The sequence below is a fragment of the Mixophyes fleayi genome, chromosome 6, assembly GCF_038048845.1.
Source record: "Mixophyes fleayi isolate aMixFle1 chromosome 6, aMixFle1.hap1, whole genome shotgun sequence".
NCBI classification, from domain to species: domain Eukaryota; kingdom Metazoa; phylum Chordata; class Amphibia; order Anura; family Limnodynastidae; genus Mixophyes; species Mixophyes fleayi.
This window is the reverse complement of record NC_134407.1, coordinates 141,797,963-141,819,021: the sequence shown is the minus strand read 5'-3', so window position 1 is coordinate 141,819,021 and position 21,059 is coordinate 141,797,963. Positions and strand designations below refer to the sequence as shown.

Genomic DNA, 21,059 nt, shown 5'->3' with positions numbered 1-21,059 from the left:
TTGATGCAAAATTTGGATGCAGATCTAAAAAGGGTGTGATATTCATATACATAACCTATGTATAGTACTGAGCATATCTATACATATTTACATACCTGACAGAAACATAAAACAGTACATAAGGATTTTAATTTAAAGCATGATCTAAACTTAAAACTGTACACGTGTGTACTTTACATACGTGATCCAACCATGAAACATGACACTTATGTATTAATTCACACATTTAGCAAGAACATAGAATAGCAACAGTCGACTGAATACAAAACAGGATATATTTGCATACATGACAGGTGTGATCTGTCAAACACTCTTAAGGAAACAATCACCTATTGACAAATAGAGCTTATGGTCTTTTATCTTTATGAATATTATTTATTCATTCTAAATATATGTGCATTCTTGTATGAATGTATAATAAGAATAATATAATATCTATGGTAGCTGTATGCACTTGTGATGGATGGTTTGGGAATGTAAACCCTGGATGCTGGGTTTCTTCCTTTGCTTCTCAGAGAAGCGAAGTGTTGAGTCTGTAATGAAGTAGGGTGGGGGTTGGTCCATGTTCTGACAATAGCGGGGGGAGGAAGCAGTGCTGGGTGTGACTCTGCATTAATTCACATTAGTGATCGTAGCTTCAGAAATCTATAACTGAATAGTCCAGAATCTCCCTGCTAACACATCTAGTGAATGTGACCCACCAGCCCCACCACCCTTTTCTCTCTTACACCCGGCCTGTCTCCCCCCACATCTGTCTCCTCCCTCTTGCCTGGATCCCCCTAGAGCTGAGTCAGGCGTTACCTCTCTCTTGCACAGCATTGCAGTACTCCGCCACTCAGCATCATCTCCACTCCGCATCCTTCAGCACCATGGCCAGCACCGTGTCAGGTAGGACCAGCTCCCCAGGAGGCTCGGCTCTCCCTTTGCTGACCAGCTAGCCTCTCATCCAGCAATCGGGGTGCAACGGGCTGTGAATGGGGACCAATACATTAATGAACCCTATGTGTGACGTGCATATCCTCTACATGGTTTGTGCAGACACATTTGGGGTTCCCTGGGTGTGGTGGGGACCGGGTGACTTCACTGCGCATTAGTATTTTTTGTGCAGAAACGCCCTTCATATCTATCTGTGATCTTGGATGGGTGGGCTGAGGGCATAGAAAGGATATCGTATGTGATACCTGTGTATATATGTATGTAGGGAATAGAATCAATGCTTGCATGTACAAGTATGGTCTCCTCAAGAATTCGTGTAACAGAAAACACCTCGCTGTCAGTTTCCCATTGTCCAAGCAGACAGATTTTGCTCCTTTGTTGATAAATTCCTCCCTAAGAGCGTCGCACAATGCAGCAGAAACCCAGTTTCCTGTCATTGATTGGAACCTGCGCCCACGCAGCTATACTGGATGTGCTTTACCCCTGCATGGGTGGGATTTCTTAGGACAAGGCGTTGTGTTTTAGTGCCTGAGCTTTCTTCCCTTGCCTAAGACATGGCACTGCAGAGAGACACATGTTGCACTATCACTGATTATATGCCACCCTGCGCCATTCTCCAGCTAGAGAAGAATCCCCCCCTGTCTAGAGGTCGGCCTTGATAGTATTTAGGGATCTTATCAGATGCTATCAGGCTAGGGAGTGGCTGCTGATTTAAGCAGCTTCCAAGCCTCTTCACAGCCTGCAGTTTATATCATATCTCTCAAAACGTGGTGCAGCAGTGTTGGGTGGTAAATGTGTTTGCTTTTATATTAAAGGTGAGTGTATATATTACCCACAGTGATCCGGAACCCCTTCAGAAACCTCACCCCTTCCTATTGTCTCCAGACTGCAATGTTTACTGTCCTAACATTAGCGGGTGTAGCTGTTGAGCAATGGGAATACAATATGAAATAGGAATGGATGGTAATTGTCTATTCCACATCTCTAAATCAATTCACGTTTGGTACTCAGTGTTTAATTCATCTCAATGCAATTAATTGTGCAAAACGGCAGTGAGAAATTAGATAAAGTCTGGGGGGGGGGGGGTTAATTGGCATTTGTGGGTTCTACATATGTATATGGATACTGTACCCCATTTCATCTCCGTCTAGTTCTGACAGCTCAATATACATATATTCAAATATAGATATTATAGAATTATAGATATTAATAATATATACATATCAAGATAATCAGGGAGAATATGATAAAGCATGGCGAAGCTGGATGTCTTCTGTTTCGCATCAGTGAATGGCGCATCTTGGAAACGGTGTATTCTGTTTTGTAGCGTTATATTCTGTACCTGTTCGTTTGATCAAGTTTAGGGAAGGTTGTTTAATTCTCACTGTTCTTGCAATGTATTACCTATACAATGTACCTATATTTCACACTGCATCTCGTAAAAGCAGCAACGTGTATGCTATATCTGATTAATCCTTTATTAGTTATCGTTTAAAATGCATTAATAAACCACCAATTCTTTGCTGCATAGTATTAGAAATAAAACAACGTCTTTTTACATAAAGACGAGGGATACAATGTGTCACCTGTCCTGCACATTAAGTGTCTATTCTGTATAAATCTATGACATGTGGGTGGGGTTATATTGGCTCTTTTTCTGCCTACAGTATCTTTAAGAAAACTGTCAATGTGCTTCACATAAAGAGACAGTCTTATAATTGGGGTCACATGTCTCATATAATACAATATGGGGGCTCTGAAAATTGAAGTAAATGAATCTTCAAAAATTCTTTATGGCATTATATACATTACTGTCTTCTCTCCTGGAGCTGATAGGTTGTATCTGCTCCAGTACCTATTTATAGATTAAATAAGATTTATATGATAATATGTTTATCATTCAATTTTTATTTAACTGAAAGCATTGATTATTCTGATATGCATACAGGATGATATGTTATTTCAGGCAGTACCATGTTTACAATATATATTTTTCTTGATGTACCACATTATTTTGCCATTATATTTTGTAGAACGTACAGACATGTCACAGTATAACTCCCTATATTTATAATTAAATGAAGTGAAATGATTAATTGGTATTACTTTTTACAGATTTAACCAATCCAGTCAGACAGGGCAGTGTTGCTCTGTGGAAATGCCCAGTCTCCCTGGAGACGTGCTTGTGCTATACCAATGGAGCACTGGCACTGCTCATCTATCTACAGCTATCTTAGGCAGCCTGTGCCTTTCCAGCAGCTCCTGAGAGCTTTTTGGCTGAGCCTGCTAGGACTTGCAGTTCACAACAGCTGGAGAACCACAGGTTGCCTACCTCCCTCCTACAGCTTACTTAGGATAAATGGAGGACCTAAAAGTACAATAGCAGTAATTGTATACAAAGTATAAGTAAATAACAAGGGCAAGGTCAGGATTTCAGGGTTGGACAGTGGAAGGACTACTGCCACTGCAGAGGGTGCGGCCACTATGAGTCCCAGAGGTGAGGCGGACGCAGCAATACTGGGTCACCCTTAATTCCGAAGCCCCCAGACCCCTCCCAGGACACCCACTCTGCCTTCAAAAGAGGACAGGCACACATGCAGTTGTGGCTTTACTTTGCATGTGCTGGACCTGTGCATGCATAGAAAAGGCCTCGGTCCTCCTATTTTTGTTATGGAGTCCGGCGATGCACTGTTCCACCCCTGGTGTGGGCTTTACAATTTCACATATTTTTAAGCTTTCCAAGTTATATATTTACATTTGTATAACATAATATATAACACAAAAACAGCCCTATACATGCCAAAACACATAGTCAAATGGTACATGTATGCTATATATTCATATTTCCTTAAGTCTAAAACGCAGTACAAATGTCTACAACAGCCTAAAATAAGCAGTGGATGAATAATATAGATCTTTGTCACCATCTGTCGTCCATAAGTGGTTCTGCAGTATATTTTTGAAAATAAATCTCCAAATGTCTGTTAGGCTGCTAGTGGTCAGATAACAAACCTGCAGAATGGACTGGCGGAGGTCTTCGCCTATAGCAGACGCCTTTCCCGTAGAGCTAGACGTGCTCACAGGTACTCGGATGCCCCCAGGACTTAACTCCAATGTAGTGTAGGTTTGTTATACTAACCGCAGCGCAGGCCTGGAGACAGTACAGATGGTAACGGATGGTCAGACGAAAGCCAAGGTCAGGGGTCACTTGCAGAGTAGAACAGTCAGAAAACATGCCAAAGGTCAGGGCAGGGGCGGATCTAGAAAGTGGTTGTACCCCGGACAATCTAGGGGGGGGGGGGGGGCGATTTAGGCCCCGCCGCCTTTCTGACTTCTGAGGCTGCCGGCGGCTGCACACTATGTGCAGGTCCGCTCGGCAGTGACAGGCAGGGAGAGTGTGCTGCCCAGCTGCTCTGATTGTGTTTAAAACACAATCAGAGCAGCCGGGCAGCACACTGTCCCTACCTGTCACTGCCGAGTGGACCTGCACATAGCGTGCAGCCGTCGGCAGCAAGCCCCCTCTAGGGGGGACCATTGCCCCGATCGCCCCCCCCTGGATCCGCCACTGGGTCAGGGTCACAAGCAGGTCAGCAGAATCCAAGGTACAGGCCAAAAGGTCAGGGTCACAGGCAATAAGGCAAGGTCCAGTAAACAGGCAAAAGGTCTAAACAGAAATCCAGCAGAATATCAAAGCAGGTCAGCACAAGTATCAAACTAGGACGCTATAACCGTCAGGGAGGCTAAGCCCTCCCTGCCTTATATACTGACACTGGCCAATCAGGGCTTATCCCTGTAATGATTACCAGGCCTAGACCAATGAATAATTACTGTAATTAATTAGCCCACAGGCTATAACCCCTAGCGCATGCGCCCGGATGCAGCACTTGCCGGGACGTACCGCTCAAAACACTCGACGTCCGGCCGTTGCCCTGGCAACGGTCGCGACCGAGTAACAGGAAGTGACGCCCTGGCGAATTTGTCTAACCTAAGGGTTGTGTGGTGATTAACTGGAGAAATAGTCAACAGGAACAGACTAACCAGCAAAGACAAAAAGAGAAAATGAATACAGAAACTTAATATGTAAAAGCCATTTATAAATTAACAAAAAAGTCCTGTTTTGTGATGTCATGCATATATTTTTGCACAAATGTGCCTGCTAATATGAAAAGGGCATGGGTCTGCACATTAAAGTGGCAGCACATTTGGAAGGTTACATCTTTTGCAGGGTGCAGGTAGACTGATGAGAACATTCCTGGGTAAATGTAGTATGAGTGCATTTTGGGACTTGTGTTGCGCCAACATGTAAAACAAGCTTTAATTTTGTGGAATGGGATATTTGAATGAGGTTCAAGGGGTGAAGAGGAAACATGCATGGTGTCGTTAGTGAGAGTGTTGCAGAGTCTCATTCCTCCCCACGGCCGTAACTAGGGCTGTGCGACAGGGGCAACCGCCCAGGGCGCAACACTGAAGGGGGACGCAATTTAGGAATATTTTAGGATAATTTGGTTAAAATTGAGGGCTAGATGGGCGGCATTTGTCTTTCTCGCCCCAGGCGCTAGAATTCTTAAGTTACGGCTCTGCTCCTCCAACACTATTTTGGAAAAGCATATGTAAAACTTAGAGTAATATTAGTTTTAAGATGTTTCTGTTGTCATCTTGGTCTAATTGGAAGTCAGAAATGCTCAATGTTCTGATGTTCTTTTGTAGTCATCTTCCTGTTTGGTACCCAGAACACACACACATACTTTGTTGCCAGCTGCTTGTCATGTCTGGAGTTTGGTAATTAACGTTGAATGCTGGCGCCAGGCTTTCTCCTCCCTAGAGGAGGAAAGGTTGTACACATAACAGCTTATTAGGACTGGGTATTGGGATGATAGCTTCTAGTGTCCTTAGTGACATGTCTGGGTTTCAAAGCACCAGATGTCATGTCTAGGGATTTACTGCTGTCTGAGATCACAAGAAGATGGTGTCTTGCTTGTAACATGTCCTATATTTTTTATTGCATTAAAGTGAATAGAGGCAGTTTACTCCTAAGAAAATCATGTGTTGCAAACACCTGAAAACCTTTACCATTAAAAAGTAATAACAACTTGAATGCAATTTAAAGACCTATGCAAACATCACTTGTACTCTACAAATTTTATATAAAGAGTCACACACATCCTTTCAAATATAAATTATGGTCTAACACTGCTTAGCGTCACCTGTACTCCTCACTCAGTAAATTAATTGACTATTATTTACTTTCTCATCTGCTTATCTGGATATCACTCACTTGAGTTACCTGCATTCCCAACACTAACTGGATCACTATACTGTCCAAAACTGAAGGAAGCCACCTGCATTTCTATGCCATACCACCACTTCCCCTACTGACTTCATTGTAAAACAATCAAATTCCATTCACTTACATTCCCATTACATATTCCATAACATCACTTCTAAATTTCCTCTTTAAGTACTGTCTGGAGTCACCGGCATTCTTTATTTACTAATTATACTGGTCATTATTTATTATCGTTTCCTGTACTCCTTACCCATGAATTGCACTGACCAACACAGATGTTATCTGTTCTTTTAATTGTACTGACCAATACTGAATGGAGTCTCCTGCACCCCTGGCTTTTCAGTTGCATTGATCACTATTTGCTGTACCAAACAACACCACATAATATCAACTAAATTAATTTCATATTGCCTGTATTGAACAACACTTTCTGAAACCACCTGAAATATACACATAATTTGTACTGACTGAATAGCACTGTCTGAAATCACCTAAATACAGACATACCAAATGTACTGAGCATTGGTGTCTGAAAATATTTGAACTACATACATTTCATCTGCCTTGACCAACAGTGTCTGAAATCCTCTGCCCTCAAGATCAGAACTGTACTGAATATCATCACCTGCAACTGAATCACACACACATTTCACCTTTATTGACTGATCAACAACAACATTTAAATAACCTGAAACACACACTTGTCACCTGCACTGAGCATAACCTGTGTATACTATGGGCTAGATTTACTAAGCTGCGGGTTTGAAAAAGTGGGGATGTTGCCTATAGCAACCAATCAGATTCTAGCTGTCATTGTGTAGTACTAAATAACTGAAAGCTAGAATCTGATTGGTTGCTAATAGGCAACATCCCCACTTTTTCAAACCCACAGCTTAGTAAATCTAGCCCTATGTCACCAGCTTTGTTTTGATTTCTCAGGGACTGGTCACTAAATAATGTTTTTTTTCTTGCAGCCTACAAAGAGAAGATGAAGGAGCTCTCTATGCTGTCCCTGATCTGCTCTTGCTTTTACTCTCAGCCTCATCCCAACACAATCTATGAGTATGAAGGTCAGAAAATGTCTAATTTCTTTCAGTTACCATATTTTGTAGAGCATACTGTAAACATCTTTATTTTAATATTCCTACATTGTCTTGCATTTATTGGCATGTCTTGACATTTTGACAAGAAATCTGTATCCCAGGCTTGTGCTTATAAAACAAACAAAAGCAGTTTTCTCAGGCAGCAAGGTTTGGGGCGCTGCAAGATGAGTGGAATCAATTAAAAAATGCCATCAAATGTCATCAATGTTAGGACTATATCTCTCTGACAAAGAGAATTATAGCTATATCATCCAGAGTGTCAGTGACTAAAGAGCTTGTCCCTTCACAGACATGGAAGTAAAGCAGTTGAATAAGAGGGCGTCAGGGCAGAGCTTTGAAGTGATCCTGAAGTCTCCTTCAGACCTGTCCCCGGAAAGTCCTCCTCTTGCCATCTCTCCCAGGAAGAGGGACATTTCTCTGGAAGAACTTCAAAAGAGGTTGGAGGCTGCTGAGGAGAGGAGGAAGGTAACTTTCTGTGGAGTTTTTCAGGGTTGATTTCACACTTATATCACCTTTGGCACAAGGATAGTGTAACAAAGTTTTATCTCAATATTTTGGCTGACTTCTTAGGTTTGCATAGTGAAGATGATATATGCGAAAATGTTGACTCCAATGTTTTTACACTGATTCTTGTTTCGTTGACATATTATTGATTTCTATTTGTATATGAATCTACCTATACCCCCTTAGGCAATAACAGTCATTTAACCCTGTCATCATTATATAGTAGAATTATTTTGGCAGGAAACAAGTCACTCATGGTACATGGTCCAACATCATATATGATTGAAGTTCCAACAGCAATATGATACAATGATCTACACCTTTGGAACAAAATTGAAAGGTATACATTGGTATATCTTTCAATTTTTTTTCCAAAAGTGTAGATTCATTCTGAGATTAAATGGATTGTGTATGTTCAGTTTCTAAATCTTGACACCTTTTCCTATCACAGACCTCCTATTATTTGTTAGTCGTAATGTCTGAAAATATTTATCATGCCTGCGAATGTTTAAGACATTCCTCGTCTGATTTGAGTATTTATATTTTGTGTATTATTTATAAAAGCATATTCATTTAAAAAAGGGGTTACAATTAATTTGCTATAGCACAGTGCTTAAAACAGTGAACATAAGTACTTACACATTTGTGTCCAACTCCTAAATTACAGCTACCTGCAGGTCCAACCCCCTTCTGCTGCCCAAGACAGCACTTGTACTGCTTTGCTCACCTCCTCCTAATGGTCTGGTCTGGTAAGACCAAGGGCTAGATTTACTAAGCTGCGGGTTTGAAAAAAGTGGGCATGTTGCCTATAGCAACCAATCAGATTCTAGCTGTCATTTTGTAGAAGGTACTAAATAAAAGAAAGCTAGAATCTGATTGGTTGCTATAGGCAACATCCCCACTTTTTCAAACCCGCAGCTTAGTAAATCTAGCCCCAAGTGTGGTGCTGACATGGTGATAGGAGTAGGGGCACCAGAGGGATATTACGCCTTTCCTGCCTTTATTCTTCTCATGCTATTAGAAACCACTACAGAATTGTAGGAAAAATAGCAGAAGCCTTGTCTCACCCTGTACGCCTTCTGCGACCAACTGCATAGTGACCTTTGACTGGAGAGCTTGGGAAGGCGGGGACCAGGAGACAATGATATAACCTCATCTCTGCAGCCCTTAGGATATGCCATCTGAGAAGAGGTTCTTACCCTGCCTCATGGGAAGAACGACTATGGACAGGAAACATCCTATTTTTGTCTGCAATAGGGCTTCTCGCTCACCAAACTTTTTTGAACCATATAGGAGGTATTTAGAACATTTCCATTTGAGACTGTCCCTTTTCCACTTCCATTTAACTGTCTGGGAGGAATGAACTGATGGAATAGCAGTAAAATAGGGTGCATGCAAGTGCATGTTTTATATATTTTGTATATTTATTTCTGCAGCATGTATTGTAGTTATGTCTACTTAAAATAACTTATTATGACTACAAGGTGGGGTGGTCCATATCTATCCAAGTTGTCTGAAAGTGGAAATGTATGACTTTATTTTAAGAATAATCCAATGCAAAGTGTGAAACTGATTCTATATAACAATATATTGCCAGGTTGAATATTATTAAGAATAATAGTTGATTTGATGCATGGCCTTACAAAAATGAGTCATAAGTTTCTAATACTGAATTTGTATTTTCCCTGCCAGTCCCAGGAAGCTCAAGTGCTGAAACAGCTTGCTGAAAAACGGGAACATGAGAGGGATGTACTGCACAGAGCGATAGAAGATAATAACAACTTTAGCCGAATGGCTGAGGAAAAACTCAATTACAAGATGGAGCTGAGCAAGGAGATCCGCGATGCCCACATGGCTGCTCTCAGGGAGCGTCTCCGTGAAAAGGTATCAGCCTCATTTTGGAACACGTGCAAAAGTATTTAGGGAGCGGGGTGATGTGGCAGGCTCCAATAATGCAAATGAGAGGGAGATTTAACAAAATGGCAGATGCCATGCACAGGAAATAGGAGAAAGGATCAGATTAAAAAAATATAATTTATCACACAACCATGTGGCCACTATCATATCTACTCAGGCTAAAACCACTCTTCCCAGGTAATGCTATGACATGACCAGGCATGCATGTAAGCATTAGAGGATATGGAAGAGGGTGTCCTGTGATATCCTCTGTATTCTGTACTACTTTTGTTGTGACGTATCATAGAAAACCACAGATACCAATCAGACACTTCCTTTTATGATCTAATTTGCACTATATAGAAAAAAGCTAATTGCTAACTGGTTGCTGTTGTTAGGTCATACTTGCCAACTCTCCCGGAATTTCCAGGAGACTCCTGCATTTAGGGAGAGTCTCACGGACTCCCGGGAGAGTATGGCAATCTCCCGAATTCTGCCCACTTCCTAGTGAAATGGGCAGAATTTGGTCCAAAATGCCGCGATTCTCTGTGAATCGCGGCATTTGGCCCCGGCCATGGTGTAAAATGAAACGTTTGCATCATTACTTCACAGGGGCGATTTTTGGCGCCTCGCCCCCCTCACGCCCCCCTCCCCCGGCAGGCTCCCGGAAAACATTTCCATAAAGTTGGTAAGTATGTGTTAGGTACAAATGCTGCACTTAAATGCAGTGTTAATAAATGAGCCCTTCAGTGTCTGAATTCAGCCAGTAAAGACAGTTCTGCCCTTCCCCAGTTATGTCACTTCCTGGTTCCCCAGGATTTTGTGCTTGAATCCTCACCCTTTTAATGTACCGAGGCCAGCAGTTTACTGCACGCAGAACCCTGACATCACCAGGGAAGAGGCAGAACTTTCTTTCCTGTCCGAATTAGGCCACAAAGCCCAGCTATTTGCCTATGTGGCAATGCTGAAACAAATATAGGTCAATCAGACAATGAAAAATAAATACAACAAACATTTCTTATATATCTAACCTTGACAAACTAATGTAAACTAAGGTATTAATGACTTAAGAGGTATTTGAACTTATATAAGCCATAAGTGGAAATGAATTAATTGATATTTTCAAGGCCTATCTCATTTAGTTTATTTTCCCTAGGGTATACCTGCCAACATTTCCAATTGGAAAATCAGGACAAATTAGGCTAGGTCCCAATACTTCCAAATAATGCCTCTATTTACCAAACCACACTCATTTTTGTGAAACCAATCCCTTTTCATGTAAGCCATGCCCCTGTCAGCCGTCAGAAAGGTGCATTGACCTTAAAAGATGCATGCAGTCCACATTGATTTACAAACACAAAATGATGACATGCAACATATTTTAATAAAAGTGATTGGTGACATAAGACAGCAGCAAAAAAAAATTACAAATTCAATATTAATTTTTAGAGAATAAAAACAACAATTAAAAACAAGAAGGAGGGTTGATTTTGGCCAGCTGTTTATAGACTGCATGGCATATATTCTTTTTACAAGCTCAAATCAACCTATTACTGCCACATTTTTCAATATATTAATAAAACTTAATTACAAAACAGAAGAATATATTAAAACATTAGATTGATATCTGAGAGATGCTTTCCAACAATCAGTATGAATGCCTATAAACAATGCAATTTTGATGCTCACTCAAGCGGTTTCAGGCTTAAAGAGAACCCGTCAACTACACACCATTAAATTAGCCAATTTATGGTCTGAACTAATATTCAATCAAATGCAATGTGTGGATTTACTAGGAACCAGTGCCCTTTGAATATTTCTCAGGCAATGTCTCAGTGATGTCACTTGTTGCTAGCAAGTTCTGCATCCTGAGACAGCCGTAAAATTGATACCTCTTGTGTGCATGTGTGAGAGTTTTAATTTATATGACCACAAATCACTGAGGATATGGTCTAAAAAAAGACAGCTGATTCTGTTCAGTATGTGATGCGGATTTATCAAATGTTGATTGCAATTGACAGTAAATCCATTTGGACAATAACTGCATTTGACCATCTATGTGGCCATTGTCCGACTATGCCCATGCATAGTCATATGTGTCAGAGATCCAGCCCCTTGGCGATCAGGGCTAGTAGTCTGATCGGCACATGTATGGGCATTTTTACTGTGAAAGTCAAGAAAGAATTGTAACATTTCTTATAATAATTTAGCCACTGGGGGTGCTGTTCCATTGGAGTCTATAGCTAATATTCTACAAATAGGGGAGACAGCCATTTTGTAGACTCATCCAATATTCATTAGCTTGTAACCTATAATTGTATTACGAATTAGTGACATCACAAGGGCAATTCATAACCAAATAATCACATAACATTGTGGGCAGCACATTGGCCTAGTGGTTAGCACTTCTGCCTCACAGCACTGGGGTCATGAGTTTGATTCCTGGCCATGGCCTTATCTGTGTGGAGTTTGTATGTTCTCCGTGTTTGCGTGGGTTTCCTCCGGGTGCTCCGGTTTCCTCCCACACTCCAAAAACATACTGGTAGGTTAATTGGCTGCTATCAAAATTGACCCTAGTCTCTGTGTCTCTGTGTGTGTGTGTGTGTGTGTTAGGGAATTTAGACTGTAAGTTCCAATGGGGCAGGGACTGATGTGAGTGAGTTCTCTGTGCAGCGCTATGGAATTAGTGGCGCTATATAAATACTTGATGACGATGATAACATTGTTTTAAGTGAATCCATAGCTTGCATTTTCATGAACATTGGCTCTGCCACCGTGTGTGGGCAACTTTGATTTTAACCTCGAACAAGCAATTCAATGTGGTCATATAGAGTACAATGTTCTCTATAAGGAATGAGTTATACCCATATTTTACTGATCAGTTTACTTATCAGCAGACTATATTTGTTTATTTTGGCATATAGTCTTTGGGATTCTGTTCTTCTACTTATGCTAAAGAACAACTGCACCGAAAACTAAAAATGTAGATTTGGGGGAATTAAATAAGTTATGGTAGAATACATAGTTCTATTTAACTGAGGTTCCCAGAAGACTGCAATGGTTCAGTGAAACAGTCTTCTCTGCTCTAAAGTAAGCTTTCTTCAAACACTCATCAGTGTTGTCTATGCCCCTGCACCATGAACTTCAGAAGGTTCACAGTGGAGGGCCATTAAGAAAACTGCTGTCTGTTTGAAGTAGACAAATGGTAATAGCATGGAGAGCATTGCACACCATGGGAGCCTTCACACGAGCTGCCAAATCAGAGGAATCGACGAACCTCGGCTAAGTAGATGTATGTATTTTTTAATAACTTATTAAATTTCATCCTAAAGTAAATTTAAGTTTTGGGTGAAGTTGCTATTTGGACGCAAACTATGGTAGGTTTCCCATGTGTGGGGAAGTCACTCTCTTCTGTCATGTTATATTGAAGTGATGTTGAATCCCCATTGTGTTCTTCCAGGAGCTGCATGCAGCAGAGGTTCGCAGGAACAAGGAGCAGCGAGAGGAGATGTCCGGTTAGAAGCTAGTGCTGTAACCTTCTATGCCAACTCCTGAAAACAGCAAATGAAACTATTTTACGTACATGTCATCCTTCACTTTATCTCACAACCCTTGTCTATCTCCCATGACCCTTATATGTCACCTTTATGACCCAGCCATCCTGGAGTAATGAAATCCATAAGATTATACCATATGGATTGCACGTCTGCAGATTCTTCCAGAGAAGTATGCCCATCGCATATTTTATTTTTAAACCATATAAATTACAATGGTTCGACCACTTGGAGTCCCTTTTCTGATGTGGAATAAGGAAAGATTGTTGCACTTAGTTGTCAACGATGTTATGGTGGTGGGAAGCAGCAGTAGACTCTGTGGGGGAGATCACCAATCTGTTCACAATGATTTAGGTCAGCTTATTTTATTCTCAAACATTCATATAATTAAAGGAAAATTATCATCATAGCACATTTTAATACATGTTGTGTCAAATGTAATATAATTGAACATTGCAATTATTTAATTAGGAAAACATACTTAGTTTTATGTAGTTTTGTGTTCTGATGGAGTGACTTATTTGGACCGTAACATTTGGGCTTATGCCACACTTAGATGTGATTTTGCTTAGGTTGCAATTAAAGAAGTAGAAAGAAATCAGGCACTGGGGTTTGGGAATTGGAATTATGCACCTAAATCAATGGTGTTAACAAGTCCAAACTCAAATTTTGGTGACCAAATGAATGTACTCTTGTGGAAGCCTAATTGTAGTGATGACATAAGGATAAAAAAAATTACAGGTGAGAAGCATAGTACATAAGTAAATAAAAACTATGTTTTTTTCCCAAAAATGCAAAGTTCAATTATATTTTACACATTACTAAATATTGAATATTGATGATACTTTTGCTTAAACAAATTCTCTACTTGCATACACTTTGGATGGCATAATATGGCTAATTTGTCCACTAATCTTTTTCTAGCCAGCGAAACAGTGTTTAGCAGCTTATTTATGGTATTCCAAGAGTTTATTTACTAAAAAATATTAATCAAAGGAAAACTCTGAATTCCTGAGGTAGCACTGCTTGCAGTAGAGACAATGCAATCAATCAAGGCTTTGTCCACATAGGTACTGTAACAAAATATAAGGAAATGGTTTTAATGATACTATATTGTGCTTACTTGAGAGGTTTTAGCACATAATTGCCAGGGTAGAAATTTCATAGTAAGTCTACTGGCTGAAATTTCATATGCCAAAACAGGTATTTGGCAAGAACCGATAAAAATATTCCAGGGACTATAAAGGTCTGAGGGAAACCAAAACTTGAGCTTCAAAAGATTGTGGTGGAAAATGAGACTTATCATTAATGTTGTCAAAGGCTAAATGAAAAGCAGGCTTAAAAGACCTGCTGAAGACTTCTAGAAACCCACTGAAAAGTCACATTCTTAGCAGCTGCCTTCAACTAGCAGATACATGGTCATTCAAGCTTTGGCTTCTTCTGGTAAGAAAGTGGAAATGCTGTCTCTGAAATGAATGGTGAAAAGTTAGAGCATAAAGAAGCTTCTAGGAAATCGATAAACTTCCCTTTATTATCATACAAATAATGATAGTAGCTTTGAACTGACAAAGCAATGTCTGACCATATTACATAATCTTCAAGGTCCGTAGGTGAAATTTCTTATTGCCAGACTTATGAAAGTGACTTCTCCACTATTGAATCAATTTCTGCGAACCACTATCTAGTAGATGAAACAATAAGGCTCATTTAGGAAAGCTGCAGCACCAATGCTCTTTTGAGATGTCATTTGTACCCAATTTTACAGGTTGGCGCACTTGAATCTCTTGGAGTTCAAAAGTTTGCTCTGGGAGTGCAAAGTTTGGTGGATCAGGGATGCACCAACATGCAAAAATGGGATTTTGAAAGAATTTCAGTTCTTTGTGACCCCCTAGCTGCCAGAGGTCAGGTTTATTTTTTTTATTTTTTATCATTGGTTTTTATTGACACATTTCATGGTAAAGGGGAAAGGGAAGGGGCACAGAATAGAAGACTTGTCCAATACTTTAAATGTGATGCATTTTGCATCTTCCAGTTGCACTTCTCCTGAAAAGTAGGATACTACTGCAATAAAAAATTAAAACACAAACAAGTGTCAAATGTAATAAAGACAGTCCCAATGCCCCCTCACTCTCATAATTAAGACATAAACTAGGCAGTATTGTAGGAGAAAAAACTAAAAGTTAAAACGATTAAGGGAGTGTTCTTAAGCTATTAGTAGGTTTGATTTGGAAGAGATGCTTCACTCTCGCCCACAATGCTAGATGTAGATTGATTTTCCAGTAGCTTTTCAGACAACTATGAAGTGAACAGACACCTAGAAATGTGTCAGATATACAGTTCTGCAGGTTTCCAGCTATGTGACAAGCGAGTAAAGTCAGAAATGTATCAGATGCAGCTTATGGAATTTGGTGGCCCCTGTTTAAGGAAAATTAGGGCATGGTCAAAAAAAGTTCATTACTGAATTGGATGGTGACACAAGATGTGAAAAGGAAATGTAATCAATTAGCCCATGAATTTTGGGAATTGGGTAGAAGATATTAATATGTTAATAAGGACTTCTGTAACACAATAACCTCCTCCGTACATGGAAATGCAGATAGTATCCACATTTTAACATAGAAACACGAACGCACTGCTCTTGCAGATTGTTTAGCAATGATTTGGCAATATGACTCCTGGTAAAGAGAACCACCTGCTGCTACCACGGTTATATAAACATGGTTTAATGCTGGAGTTTGAGGAATCAGGTATTTCATTTTTTTGAGATTTCATGTACTTCTGACGTGTACATTCTGATAAAGACACAATAAACAACAGCAGAAACTTACACTTCTGGGTCCATTTATCCTAATATTATAAAGTTTGACAATATATGTGGAAAGCATGTACAGCCACTCACAGCAACCAAACAGTGACTTCAATGTATTTGTGGCAATTATGTTGGCCAGGTTAGCCCAAATTGACCAGTGTTTGAGGCTCAACTGGTCACCTAAAATGGCCTAGCATTATTCAGCCATTTTGTGGTCTGAACTAAATTTCAGGATATAATTCCACTAGGAATGAGTGACATCACTAATCCAAAATGTCTCATACCTCAGTAATGTTTCTAGTCCTTATTAAATCAATATACTACATTCTCATGAATATATGTTCCACCCACAAAATAGCTGCTGTTAGTAGGTGATAAATGTTATAACCAGGGCAACTTTTAGATAAGGCATTGTAAGAGAGGTTACAAAGGATCTCTAACAGTGAGGTACATGTTTACTCACACTAATGGCCCACTGTGTGAGAATGGAAAAAGCAATTTAAATCCAATGAGTCATCATTGTGACAGGATGGACCACCTATGCCACCCTGTCTGTTGTTGCTGGGAACCGGCTGGGCTTACTTTGCCAACGTTCCCTTTCATTATCCCAAATGCGCCCTCTTTCCACAGTAGGAGGGGCTTACAATGGCTGCCACCACTGGACTTCTTACTGGCATCCAGAACTGGGTTTCTTCTGGGTAACTGACGCTGCTAGCGTACCTCATTGCTGGTGTACCTGGGCTGGTACTCCTGACTTCTTACTATGGATCAGGGATGCTGTGGATGGATCCCTCCCTGGCCTATCACACTGACCAGGGCTTCATGGGTAGCAGACAGAGCGGTGGTACTGGAAAAGCTTGGGTCCAAACCTCAGAGACAGCCGGAGAACGGATTAGATTTTGGGTCTAATCCGCAGATCACAGGAATACAGTAATATTGAAGAGGTTTTCAAGCAGGTCTTGAAGCAAGATGTTTATTTGCTCTCACACTGATTGAAGGTACCAGTGTGATCAGGTCAGATGAAAATCAGAAGAACAAGTTTCAAATACTAGCTAGTGCCTTTTATACATTTCAGACACAGGCTATTTTTAGCATCAGGATGTACCCTATTTACACAAACATGGATTTACATGCATTGCAAAACTAACAAAATTTGCGCTTATCTATGAAATTCACTCTGGACAAAAGGCCACACAGTAACGATCCCCTGCTGGGCCTTTGGCCAGAGCAGGCATGACAATTCATCACAAAACTTTGTTAGCAATTCCTGCTATCAGACTCCCTTCCACATATGCCTAATTGGAGGTTTCCACTAGCAACCTTACAAATTCCACACAATGACACTTCCATACAAAACACATCCCAATACACAAAAGACCTCCATCCACAAAGGCCTATTGTATCAGATATATACATCAGAAATAAGGCATATCCTTTAGTAAGATTAGAACAGGAAAAACGAGTTTCTACCCTGGTCTCAGAATTAACAAATTCCTATCTCACAATATAAAAAATAAGTGCAAATGTAATTATATAAATAAGCGCCCTGCGCTAGTTCCTTTAACTTAATTAATATCAGAAGTTATTTATCAGTGATCCAGTCACAATCATCATCAGTTATTTATAAAGCGCCACTAATTCTGCAGCACTGCACAAAGAACTCATTCAAATCAGTCCCTGCCCCATTGGAGCTTACAGTTTAAATTCCCTAACATACACACACACACACAGACAGAGAGATTAGGGTCAATTCTGATAGCCGCCAATTTACCTACCAGTAAGTTTTTGGAGTGTGGGAGGAAACCAGAGCACCCGGAGGAAACCCACGCAAACACAGGGAGATCATACAGACTCCACACAGATAAGGCCATAGTCGGGAATTGAACTCATGACCACAGTGAGGCAGAAGTGCTAACCACAAGGACACTGTGCTGCCCCATAATATTGCAAAGGCTATGAAAGAGGACCCCATCCTAGCAATATGCCAGTGAAAGATGTGGTTGTTTAGGTAGCAGGGTATTTCCAATCCCTCTAACCTCATCAACATGTCTCCATTTCCAACCCTCCCCTTTCCTGTGCACTTTGGAACACAAGATCTGTTTATAACAAACTCAAATGCATCCATGATCTATTAGTTTCAAAATCCTGCAACTTCCTTGTCTTTACAAAAACCTAGTTCCTTGTACACTATGTTCCGGGCTGCACTACGATACCTGTATGTATGTCTGTTTCATCAATCTTAGGGGCTGCAGAACACTGTGTCGCTTTACAAATCAATCATCGACAATAAGGATAATAAAGATTCCTTACTGTGACGATCCAACTGAAAGTATTAATTGGGCTAAAATACATCTGCTTAAACAATGGTTTAACAAACTGGGAGAGTGCTGGCAAGAAACTTGTTGGTTAAGAATCTAAACCTGGATGACAGCGGTGAACTTGCAGGTGTTGCGGCAAGTGGTTACTGACATCAACTTTAGAATAGGAAAATAGGTTTTCACCTACAGCAGCCGCCTTTCCTGTAGAGCTTGTTGCATTCACAGGTACTTGGATGCCCCCAAATCTTAACTCTTAGTAGAAGTTTACGTGTAGTACCAAAGCGCAAATGTAGGAGGCAGTAAACGAAGAACAGTAGACAATACCAGGAACAGTCCTCTACAGGGTCTGTAGCAAGCAGGCAAATTAGGACCAGGACTAAGGTCAAGGCTGGTTGCAGACAAGGAAAATCCAGATAAAAAGCCAAAAGGTCAGGGGTAATCAGAGTTTAAGCAGCATCCAGAAACAAGCTAGGGATCACAACAAGAACCAGAAAGAATTCGGACAGAGTATCCACAGGAACTAGAGCGGTTCGGCTAATATGTGGTGTAAATGCTATAACCGGCTTTAAATAGTAGAAATGACCAAATCATAAGACAGGGCAACAGCCCTCAGAATCAGTCAAAGGAAGTTTAATAATTAAACAGGAGCCCCTGCACACACGCCTGGCTGTCAGGTCTTTTGCTGGGATGGTGAGCAGCCGGGTACCCGGGAATGGCAGGGGTGTAAGGGTGGAAGTGACATCCTGACTATCAAGGCAGCAGCCGGGACGCCGCCCACAAGGTAAACAAAAGAGTCGTGGCGGCTGGTAACAGTAAACCGAAGTTTGATGTTTCATGTAGAGAGCCAGACCATCACCAACTTTGAAGGAGCATTGTCTGCAATGCAGATCTGCAAAGTGCTTAGATTTAAGGGAGGCTTTAAGGAGAGCAGCATGAACCTTCTTCCATAAGTGTCTGAGGCAAACAGCTGTATGACAAACATCAGGCAGACCTGAGGGAACCAGAGAAGACAAATAATTGGCCTTATAATGGAAACCGAACTCTGCCCACGGAAGCAGGGTAGCCCAAAATTGCTCAAAGTGTTGGATTACCCTCTAAGTTTATCAGTTTAACTGTAGGTGGTAAGCTGAACACAGACTTAAGAGACAGAGTTTAACCCCGAGTAGGTTACAGAGATTTCTCCAGAAGGTCACAACAAATTGAGAGCCACAGTCTGACACAGCCGGAAGATATGTTGCATGAACAGAGAAGCATAGGTTCATGTACACGGTAACCCAGCAAGTGGTAGGAAGTGGGCCATCTTGCTGAACCAATCAACAGTCACCAAGATGGTATTATGACCAAATGAGCAGGGCAAAACCACAATGAAATCCAAGGATAGGTGTGCCCACAGTCTATCCAGAATGGAGAGGGGCATGAGTGCATCTGCCGGATAATTTCAGGGTGACTTATTCCTGGCGCTGACCTCATTTGAGAGTACGAACTCTCTGGCATCGGCAGACAAGGAGGGTCTCCACACTAGACAGGAATGGGTTCTCGATGGTCTTGGAAACTCCAGGATGTCCAGAGGTTCTGCTATCATGAGACTTGAAGATAACGGACATCCTAAGGTGGTCTGGAACAATCTGTCAGCAGGATTTTCAGGAGGTGCCAAGTGCTGTAGTTTGCGAAGAGTTCTGCCCAGATCTTGCCAGGCCAGACACGTGGAAGAAGCTGGAATTATATATAAGGGTTCAGCAGCAGAATGGTGTGAAGAGATGAAGCTGCAGGACAAGGTGTCAGTCTTAACGTTCCTAGAGCCAGGTCGGAACATAATGATAAATCTGAAACGGGTAAAGAAGAGAGCCCATCAACCTTGTCTGGAGCTCAAGGTTTTAGTGGATTCGATGTACTGAATGTTTATGTGGTCAGTGAGTACCGTGACCACATGGACTGCTCCCTCGAGCCAGTGTCTCCACTATTCGAAGGCCCACTTGATTGCCAGTAGCTCTCGATTGCCTACATCATAACTGGTCTCTTTAGAAGAGAATTTCCAGGAGAGATATGCATAGGGGTACAGTCTATGATCAGGAGGATTCTTTTGGTAAAGGATAGGTCCAGCGCCCACGTCTGAGGCATCCACCTCAATTACAAAAGGGAGTTCTGGATTTGGGTGCCCAAGTACTGGAGCGGAGAGGATTGCAAGTTTGAAGGATGCCATGGTCGAGGGAGGCCAATTAACTGTATCTGCTCCTTTGTTGGCAAAGGCAGAGATGGATTCCACCAGTGCAGAGAAGTAATGGATAAAGCTCCTATAATAATTTGCAAAGCACATGAATTTTTGAAATAGTTTTCAAATTAGTAGGAAGCACCCAATCCTGGATTGCCTAGATCTTGGTGGGATTCATGGAGAACCCACTACGGAAGATGACATTGTCAGGCGCCATCCCGCTATCTCCTCGGGACGGCTGCCTGTGTCAGTTCCCGGCGCGCCTGGTTGCCAGGCAACCAGACGCGGAAGTTCCGGCCGGCTGGGGCGTCCTTCTGCGCATGCGCGTCCCATTGCTAGGCAACGGGACGCTACTCTATAGTCTCGGCGGCAGCTGAGACCAGCGCTGCCGCCCACCGCTTCCTATTGGTTCCTCCATCACACTTCTCTAGTTTAGTGAAAAG

The 21,059-nt window shown here is 41.3% G+C and overlaps 1 protein-coding gene across 1 annotated transcript; it reads left to right on the top strand.

Moving 5' to 3' along the window:
* The first annotated feature begins 645 nt into the window (after positions 1–645).
* On the top strand, positions 646–13,507 carry STMN3 (stathmin 3). The gene is made up of 5 exons (XM_075176620.1): positions 646–888; positions 7,198–7,293; positions 7,616–7,791; positions 9,523–9,714; positions 13,187–13,507. The coding sequence occupies exons 1-5, from the start codon at positions 870–872 to the stop codon at positions 13,244–13,246; spliced, it is 543 nt and encodes a 180-aa protein (XP_075032721.1). The 5' UTR covers positions 646–869; the 3' UTR covers positions 13,247–13,507.
* Positions 13,508–21,059: the final 7,552 nt, after the last annotated feature.

Coding starts and splice junctions, on each gene's coding strand:
- STMN3 (XM_075176620.1), top strand. Junction 7,294..7,615: donor CACAATCTATGAGTATGAAG/GTCAGAAAATGT, acceptor GTCCCTTCACAG/ACATGGAAGTAAAGCAGTTG. Junction 9,715..13,186: donor GGGAGCGTCTCCGTGAAAAG/GTATCAGCCTCA, acceptor GTGTTCTTCCAG/GAGCTGCATGCAGCAGAGGT.